The sequence below is a fragment of the Paroedura picta genome, chromosome 7, assembly GCF_049243985.1.
Source record: "Paroedura picta isolate Pp20150507F chromosome 7, Ppicta_v3.0, whole genome shotgun sequence".
NCBI lineage: Eukaryota > Metazoa > Chordata > Lepidosauria > Squamata > Gekkonidae > Paroedura > Paroedura picta.
In genome coordinates, this window is record NC_135375.1 from 31,649,146 (window position 1) to 31,659,441 (window position 10,296).

At 41.1% G+C, this 10,296-nt stretch overlaps 1 protein-coding gene across 6 annotated transcripts in view; it reads left to right on the plus strand.

The window, feature by feature from the left end:
* Positions 1-5,167, plus strand: part of PIK3R1 (phosphoinositide-3-kinase regulatory subunit 1) — a 69,529-nt gene extending 64,362 nt beyond the window's left edge. For all 6 annotated transcript variants that reach the window (XM_077347292.1, XM_077347294.1, XM_077347295.1 and 3 more), the window contains one exon: positions 413-5,167. In XM_077347292.1, coding sequence (XP_077203407.1) covers positions 413-602 — 190 coding nt within the window. In that variant the 3' untranslated portion in view covers positions 603-5,167. The remainder of the gene's footprint in view (positions 1-412) is intronic.
* Positions 5,168-10,296: the final 5,129 nt, after the last annotated feature.

Here is a 10,296-nt window from a genome sequence, read left to right on the forward strand (position 1 = left end):
ACATGATTTAGGAAGCCCTGTTCTAGCTGAAAAGTTAATATCATAGGGATGTTGATTCAAGTTTCACAGAATTAATCTGCCTGGGAGAAGAGGCACTGTCCTAAGTGAATCTACAGGAGACCCAATTTAAGCAGATAACTCAGAGATGCATAGTGTCCTTTTAAGCTGAAAAAGATTAATAAGAAATCCCTTAATGGCAGAAGTTCCACGAAGTTTTATGTGTCTATGAAAGAACTGAAAAGTTGTAAAATATTCATTGTAACTAGTGTTAGGCTATGCAGTCCCAAAGGACTCAAGGATATTTGTATTTACTTATTTATTTATATGGACAATTAATGAGAAAAGAAAACTCAGTCAATAACAGTGCTGGATTTTTGGATGCCTTACCCAGCCTCTGTTTCCTTTCTTCTAGTGTGGATGGTGAAGTGAAGCACTGCGTCATCAACAAAACGCCTACTGGGTATGGATTTGCAGAGCCATATAATTTGTACAACTCACTGAGAGAACTGGTGCTACATTACCAACACACGTCGCTCGTTCAGCACAATGACTCTCTCAACGTCACACTAGCCTATCCAGTATATGCACAGCAGAGGCGATGAGGAAGCAAATGTTCTGGGGTTTGTCTCTTTTTAAATTAAACACCCACAAAGATAACTCAACAATCTTGAGGCCTCTGGGTAGAGAATGCTCATGTGTGAGATGCAGTGTCAAAGCTGTCTGTCTTCAGATGGGACTGAAGCTTTCTTCGCAACCACAGTGGGAGAGATTGCAGTTGAGAGCTGTGAACATACATTTCTAATCTAAAGTGCTTTTTTAAAACAAATAATGAAGCAAAAGAAAATGCAGCAAGAGAGAGAGAGAGAAGTGCTACACCAGTCTCCCTGCAGGGACATAGAGGCCTTTAACCATGGTGCTTGTTGACCATCTCTTTAAGAAGCTTTAAGAGCTTAAACATTGGAACTCTGCAGCCCTCCCCCCAAGTTCAGCTGGGCCTGCATAAATGGCAGTGAAATGTCTCCGTAGTGACTTGGGTGATAAGAGCTGTACACAGTGGATGTAGATGCCCAGCGTTGTGGATTGCTGGTGGATGATATGTAGCAGAATGGCACTTTCATTTTTAAGGGACACTTTAAAAAGACTTTGATGACAGTATGTTTATCGGAGAAACATATGGTAACAGAAGTGCCAGGAAGTGTTTTTGTTTAGACTTTTAAAATCTGTTTTAAGAAGATATTTAAGACTGAAGAAATCTGGACTTTTTACAGCATACAGTATATAAAATGTACATAGTACTGGATGACTAACTATTGTAGGCGAATACTGTCAATCCCAAACTCATTCTGTTTTCATTCTTTGTTTCGCCAAAAGCCGAATCCTTACACTGCTATGCAATACTTCATCTCCTATAGCCTGTATTTCAGTTTCACGTGTAACTAAAGGATAAGCTTTTTCCTAGGATTTTTTTTTTCTGTTTCAGAGCATCCCCTAAACCTACGAGTCCTTGATTTGTGTGTGTTAATTTTTTTTCATTTGTTTTTTTTTTAATAAGTGTACAGGATGCCAGTGGAAGTTGGCTTCAAAATTAAACATATGAACTATTTTACAGGGATTTATTTTCCTTTGTATATAGTACTGGGCTGCTAGCTCAAGGTTAAAATTCATGATTTCCCTTTTTGACTAAATATTTTGTTGGGCAGTGCCTGATAAGCTTCAAAGCTGCTTTATTCAATAAAAAAATTATATGAACATTGCAAAGTATGACTGAGTCCAAAAATATTGTTTCAGAAATATCTTCAGATTAATTGTGTCCCACTATATTTTATTCAGAGGGTATTTTACATTTCTGTGTGGAATCGGATTGTATTTGGAAGAAGAGAGATGTACATTTTATAATGAGTGCTGCAGATAAATAGATGGAACACACTGGTACTAGAATAGTCTGTCTTGACCAACAAGTCTAGATACTGAATCAAGATATTTTTCATGTCATATGGAAGAACTGAATTTTCCCCTGAAATAATGTGTGCATAATATAGAGTATAAGGCTAATTTTAGGAAGCCCTCTTTCTGTGACGTTTTATTTCAATACGAATTCTAAAATAGAACTATTGTCTCAGTGGGCAATTTTAAATCAGGTACCAATGGTTAAATGTAATAAGAGAAACCTAAGACTACAGTGTTAGCCAAATTCTGCATTTCTCAAACAACAGAGTAAACACTATTGATATCCTTTACAGTTTACAGATTAGCATTAAGGAACTCCAGAAGGCTGTTTAATGTGCAAATGCAAAAAGAAAACAGATCTTACGGAGGTGTTTTTAAACATGTTTTTTTACTCCTTTCACAGTTTGTGCTTCTTAAAATGAAGCAGTAAGGACTTATTGTAGATATGACTTAATTCATTTCGTAGCACTATGAATAAATTGGTTTGTTCCTTTTATTATCAGTGATGCTGCTGAGAGGAGTTTCTTTATAGTCAGTCAACTGCTTTCTTGAGGAACGCGGTTTATTTCAACATGTGGAACAACTTCATTCAGACTCCTTAAAACCCAGGGAGATTTTGCAGTCCTTAATGGCTTCAGTGAGAGCTGAGGCGGCTAGTTCCGTCCCTGTTGCCCTAGATCAGGGGTAGTCAAACTGCGGCCCTCCAGATGTCCATGGACTACAATTCCCAGGAGCCTACAATTCCCAGGAGATGTCCATGGACATCTGGAGGGCCGCAGGAGCCTGGGAATTGTAGTCCATGGACATCTGGAGGGCCGCAGTTTGACTACCCCTGCCCTAGATTGCCTCAGGAGGAAGTGGGTTTGGAGTCAATTCGCAGAGCAAAGATCAGCCCCAACTTATATCCGTGTTCTTTAGGTCACGCCTTTTCCCTCCTTAGACCTCTCAGTAATATAACAACGTGGCATTGCATGATGAATTTTACTCTATTTTAATTATTGTTTTTAGTGGCCAAATTATTATTGGCCATTGGACAGTAAGCAACTTAAAAGTGTAATAAAAACCTCAAAGCACTTTGATAAGGACATTTTTTTAAAGGCCCAGTTTCAGAAAAATAAAAGTGTACATCAGTGAGCTGTCTGTACATAACTAGTTGCCATTATCTACCCGGATCATCTGTTCGAAGAGGTAGGAAGCCTGCAGCCTAGGCTTATTTGAGAGCCAGTGTGGCTCAGTGGTCAAGAGTGGTAGACTCAAATCTAGAGGAACCGGGTTTAATTCCCCCCCCCCATGAACCCTGTTGGGTGACGTTAGGCCAATCACATTTCTCTCTCAACTCTCAGCCTCACCTACCTCACAAGATGCCTGTTGTGGGGAGAGGAAGGGAAGGAGATTGTAAGTCCCTTTGAGACTCCTTAAGGTATAGAAAAGTGGGGTATAAGACTCAACTCTTCTTTGGATGAGCAAAGGAAAGATTCAGTTCTTCCTCACCCTCCCAAAAGAGACGTGATCAGTGCTGTTAGATCTGACAGCATTGACCATCTATTGGGTGCTTTGTATGTGGTTGCTCATTCCATACGAGGAACCCCACTTGTAGTCAAGTGCTGAATACAGAGTTAGAGCCTTGAGAGCTTCACATGAACTCTTTGCAGTGCCATCTTAAGCACAACAGCACCCTTGTCAACCCGTTGAAGTCAGTGGGTTTAAATGGATGTAACTCCACTCAGGGTGACACTGTTAATCTGCAGTTCCAGTACCACTAGCGGGTGCATGTATGGTAGCATGATTCTGTACATGCATCTCTCTCTGGATAAGGGCACCAAGAGACAAATAATTCATGAGCTACAGAGGTAACTTTTAACAGGGCTGCTGAAATATGATTGCCATTTTATATCACGATGCACCTAAAATTAATACAGCTACTACAGACAAAACAAGTTATGGATTTCTTAACTTGAGGCTTGGGTTCCCAATGTCCAGTATTCTTTTGTATATATGTGCGTGTGCAAAAAGAAGAGACCGAGAGAATGAGTTGTTCTAAGTGTAGCTTTGTGCGAATTTAAATATACAGTAAAACTTCTCTTCAAATTTCACATTGATACCAATGGCCAAGAGAAGAAGCAGTGATCTTGATTAGATTTTATTGCCATCCTATTATATTACATATGTCATTAGCAGCCCCTAGTCTCTTTGTACCACGTGGCAGGAAAACTATTGTAACAATAACATTTGATTTTAAACTTCCAAACATTGGATGCTTGGATAATTTAGAATAATTCTTTTCATGGGCATAAATTCAATTCCAATAGTTAGGATATTCTTATAAATTCATTTTGAACAAAGAGGTTTGGTGTATGTACAGTGGTCATACAAAAAAGGAACATATTTTAACATCTCTAACCATTTTTTTAACGCACACATAGTCATATTTTATTTTATTGTAAATGAGATATCACTGTTGAAGGCCAGGATTCATCTGACTGTTTGAAAGACATGGGGGGGGGGGGGGGCTTTGAAAGGTCATGTTTGTAGAACTTCCTTTTAATGTGTAAAGCCAAATCTTCTGTTTTTCACTGTCGGCTGTTGTGTAGAAAAAGTGGCTTTGTCTTGTAATTAACAATGAGCTTTGATGCTTGGGAAAAAATTGTTCTGATGCTTTTGTTTGTTTTTGATGGGGAAGACATCAGTTAAGTTTTTAACACAGTGCTTTTGCAATGCATGGTATTTGTTTGGAAAAGCAATTCTTAAGGTTGTTTCTGTTCAGGATTGCTTTTCGGAATGGGCAGTTCCAAGCACAATGCCTCCCATGGGACATGCTTCAAGATGCAATATTCTGCTTTTTTTTTTAAGAATGATGATTCAGATAGGCTTGATATAAAACTAGGAAAAGTGACATTGCATGTGTCCCTATGAGACTGCATTAGCTGCCCAAGATGCTGCTATTTTAATTTTTCCCCTCAGAAAATTAAGCTCTACTCTGTTAAATGTCTTTAAAACATTAACATTTCTTTGTTTATAATGGTTTTTTAATACGGAAGGAGGCAATAATTAAATGGGTCAGTTATAAGTTGCCTTTAAAAGGCAATATTATAAAAATGCCTCCTTAAAAATGGCTTTCTGGAATTGATGGAGCTGTGTCCTGTTTCTTGTTTGTTTTTTTTAAGTTGCTTTAAAAATGTATTAGGTTTTCAAACAGAATAAAGATTGTTTTGAAACCGCACTTTACATGTTGAATCCTCAATAAGAGCATCAGTATCTTCTGGACTTGTGCTTATTTTCTGTTGAGCAATTGTAAATTGGAAGGAAATAAAGGAAGATGGCATGTTTTTAAAAATCCTAAATTTTTGTAAGCTATTTGACACCCCAGGAGTAGAATAACTCCCCATATTTGTTGTCTCACATGTCTTTGGTATTACAGTACAGTACAACTACATTCCCCCTGGCAGCTTTGTGATCAGAACAAAAAGAGAGAGAGAGATTATTCATGGCTCAAATCTGCTACAGGTTGTCTCAAGAAAACACAATGATCCAGAATTCTGGCTGGGGTACAAAGAAATATGCTGCTGGTTTTGGACATCCAAAGAATTGTTGACTTGTATTTATTAACTGTTTTCCATATAGCAGAAACCAATGAGTCATTCAAAAACACATTGTGATAGGACAATGCTTTTTTGCTGTTCAAAACCATTTTTTTAGCATATAAAACTGTCCACTGCTGAGTTTTAATGGAAACGTTAGGGATTGAACTGAGGAATTTCCACATGAAAAGCATGTGGAAGGCACTCCCCAGGAATGCTCCACTGTGCATGCTGAAGCCAGACACACTCTCTAGGTCCCTGGAGGCAGAGGTTCAGAACACCAGCCTTGCGAGCCAAATCTGGCCTTTCTATTTGGGCCATGCTGCTGCAAAGTTTCTTTTGGAATAAGCCATCCTGTTGTTTTGTATCAGCCTCCTCTTCATCTCAGGTTTTGAAGTGAGGTGTGGGCTTCAGGTAAAGGACTGTAGGAAATAAACACTGGTTGGGAGATGCAGATTTCCAGGTAGCCGTGAACATCTAGCTCTGCATATGGTGAACAAGAAAGCCTAGAGCAGGGGTAGTCAAATTGCGGCCCTCCAGATGTCCATGGACTGCAATTCCCATGAGCCCCTGCCAATGTTTGCTAGCAGGGGCTCATGGGAATTGTAGTCCATGGACATCTGGAGGGTCGCAGTTTGACTACCCCTGGCCTAGAGGCTACTAGATAGGGTTGTCAGCCCTGAGTTGGGAATAGCTGGAGATTTTGGCGATGGAACCTGAGGAGGTTTGGAGGGGAGGGATCTCAGCATGTCATAAAGTTCATCCTCCAAAGCAGCCATTTTCTCCAGATGAACTGATCACAGTTGTCAAGATCAGTTGTAATAGCAGGAGATCTCCAGGTCCTACCTGAGGAATAGAAACCCTACTACTAGACTATTATGTGCCAGAATATAAAGGTTAAAGATGACTAGGCCCAAGCCTAGCCTGATTTTAGTGCAACCTGACAATAAAAGTCTATCCACTGCAGTTCCACTGTTCCTTGGCCTTTCTCCTCACCCTCAGCAGAAGTTTCATAGCTCATCACATCATGGAGTTTTGGGTATTGTACAGGATGGAATTCTATCCTTGTGAGATAGGGTCAGGCGAGGGAGAGTGGCTGTGCAAGGCCCCTCCATACTTTCCCCTGCTGAACTGAAGAGGGAGTCCTTGTGACCCACCTCATCAAAATGGATGCTCAAAACAACAGCACAACACAACCCATGAAATACCTCCATTGTATTGCATCAACTGACTTAGCTTATAAATTTGGTTTATATTGCAGAACACCACATCTGTGGAATGAGAGAAAGTAACTGACATTTCTAATAAACATTTGTGATAAGTAAGGAATAAGAATTACTATTGCATCTTTCATTACTGTGGAACTCCCTCCCCGGCGGGTTTCATCTCCCTCTATCCGTGTCTTTCATCAGCAGACAAATTCTTTTTTTGTTTTGACTGACATACCCCAGTAGTGGTTGTTCACCCTCCTTCTGGTGGTACATTTTTTAATAGAATGATTTTATAATTTTAAATGAATTTTCAATTGCCCAAATGTTTTGATTTTTTTAATGGTCACTGCCTTGTGAATCCCAATTGGGTGAAAAGACGGCATCGAAAAGGTGTTACATAGTAATAATAATAATATTTTCTGCAAGTTGAATGCATCATTGGAAACAACTGTCTTTCAAGTCATAGAATGGCTAAAATATAAATTGCAGATTGTGGCAGATATTGTGTATTTATCTCACTGAGACTTAAGGGAGATTACGTGGTGCAAATCAAAGCAATCCGTAGGATGAGTCACCCAATAGAGTCCTATCACTGATCTCCCAGTCCCAGAAGACTTCAGTTGACAGGAGTGTAAACAGTTCCTCAGCCCATCTGCCCGGCACTAGTAACCTCCTTCCTTTGCTAAATCTCAGCTAGATCCAGAGCCAACTCTTCCCAATGGCATAAGGCCAAGCCTTCTTTTAATTTTACAGGTAAGAAAGTTCTAGTTTCATATTTTAGAGTTGGTACAGGCATATTAATTATACCATAGATCAAGCGTTGGTCAGCAGGTGAGGAGGGGTCAGGAATAACCAATGTAAAATAATGTCAATGTAAAATAACATTTTATTCATTTATTAGCAATAAAGCACATTGTGGGGATAAATACAATAGGCTCTAGATAACTGTTGCTGGTAAGGGCTGCCCATTGCCCCCAGAGGGGCAAACCTATGCCACTCCACCCCCACCTTAGCCTGCAGGCCACCATTTCTCTCTGCTAATGCTGCTCATCTCCAGACTATAAAGAGGGAAAGATGGCTGCTTTGGAGGGTGGACTGTACCCTTTTGAGGTGCCACCCAAAATCTCAAGGAGTATTTCCAACCCAGGGGTAACCAACCTCCAGGTGGGCCCTAGAGATCACCTGGAATTACAGCTCATAAGGATCAGTTCCCCAGGTGGAAATGGCTGCTTTGGAAGGTGGACAGGCTTCTTTGCAGAAGAAACATTTGAGGCCAACCATACAGGGATGTTGTGCCGATGAAATAGGAGGAAAAAGAACCCCTGCAACAACATCCTGTTTCATCTGCATAATAACCCTGTGCAGTAAGCCACAGTTTTTTTTGGGGGGGGGGGAGACACACATGGCGTGACTGCATCTTCCCGCTAGCAGCCATACCAGCGACAGCAGTATTTTAAGAGAAGGGGCTTTTCTGTGGCCTCCCTATCAGCTGACTACTAGGCTAAAGGGGAAAGCTCTGGTACTTCAAAAGGAATGTACACGTATGGCCACAGATAGCCCTGCACCACTCTTGGAAGAGTAGAGGGTATTCCACCAATAGGAAAAAGGCAGTCTGGTTTCATCAGCAATTGTGGAGCATGCTGGTTACCTGGTCAGCCTTCCTTGATCACGTTCCCTTTCATGGTATGATGATATCTCACCTTCCTCCCCACTCCCCACTCCCCACCTAATAGTTTGTGTTGTTCTCCTGTTCCTCATTTTACCCCCACAACAACCTTGTGGGATCAGTTTATTTATTTCATTTATACTCTGCCTTTCTCTCCAGTGGAGACCAAAGCAGCTCACATTGTTTTCCTCCATTTTATATTCAAAAGAGCCCTGTGAGGTAGGTTAGACTGACTGTGCGACCGGCTCAAGTTTAGAAGAGCATCAGAAGAGCCCTGCCGGATCGGACCAGTGGTCCAACTAGTCCATCAACTCTGAATGGCCAACAGCAGGGCATAGAGGCTGAGGACTTCCCCTAATGCTGCCTCCTGGTTTATATCTCTGAATGTGGAGGTTCCCCTCATTCACAACGGCTAGTAGCCACTGATAGACATTCTGCATGAATCTATCCAATCCCCTTTTAAGGGTGGCCATCACTGCATCTTCTACATACAGGAAGCTTCTATGGGACTTAATTCCAGGTCAAGCAGCCATGAAAGCAATATGTTGCCTACAGAAGCTAATTTATGAGAAGAAACTGGGGCTAAGATCACTGCACACATGGCATGCTAAACATAGATGCAGCAAATATGCCTCCAAGCCTGGACCAGGGGGGAGAGGGGGAGAGGATCCAAATGCAAAAGAAAAGTTGACTTGAAAATAAAAGAAATGGAGGATAATTACAAGTTTTATGGAACCAATTAATATTTCTAGTCTGGGAAGATTTGAGTTCCCAGCATTATAAATGTTGGCAGTTTCTATAAACATGTTGGTTCGCTTTTTGTATGCATGATGTTAAGATGAAAGTTGGTTATGCAATTTGGAAAAACCCAGAATTTGTGTTTAATTTCTGATTCTCATTTTCAGCTTCTATTGAACAGTCTGACATCTGCTATTCGCTTAGACATTGCTACAGTCATGCTTGTAGCACTCTCATGCAAACCGGTTTTGGGAGAAACGGGTTCTCCCAAACTGAATGCTGAATGTATGGTAGATGATCACTCCACGGTTAGCAAAGGATAAGGGGGTACATTTGTGTGCACCTTCATGAGTGTGCATATAGGGCCCCTCAGTATATGTGTACCCTAGTGTGTTTGGAAGTGATATCCAAGGAAGGATGAAGAGGCACATTTAAATTCAAAGGCCTAATGTTGTTGACTACATAGAACAGGAAAAAGAGAGGAAATGTACCCAAATACACAGTTCACTGTGGAAGTCACAGGACACACTTAGGATCATTAGGAAGAAGAATGGGAAAGGTGCAGTGGAGAACAAGATGAAGAGCTGGGTTTTTGTACAGCACTATTTACTACCCAAAGGAGTCTCAAGGTGGCTTACAACTGCCTTACCTTCATCTTCCCACTACAGACATCCTGTGTGGCAGGTGGGGTTAAAAGAGCTCTGAGAGAACTGTGATAGAACCAAGGTAACCCAACTGGATGTATACGGAGGAGTGGAGAATCAAATCTGGTTCTCCACTATTCACCACTACACCAAGTAGTGAACTGCTTGGCAGTTAGGGGTGAGGGTAGAAGGGGAGGGCGTGCAGGAGACTCATTGTTAAGCTTTGAAATACTTCCTTTATAGCCTGACTTTCTCCCCAGCATGAACCCAAGACAGTTTACATTGCTCTCCTCTCCTCCATTTTATCCCATTAATATCCTGTGAGATATTTCAGGCTGAGAATGTGTGACTAGACCAAGGCCACCCAGCAAGCTTCCAAGGTAAAGGGGAGATTCAGACATGGAGCTCCCACAACCTGGGCTCATTCCGCACAGATAGGATAATGCACTTTCAATGTGCTTTGGCAGCTGGGTTTCCCTATGCAGAACAGGAAAGCCTTCTTCTAAAGTGCA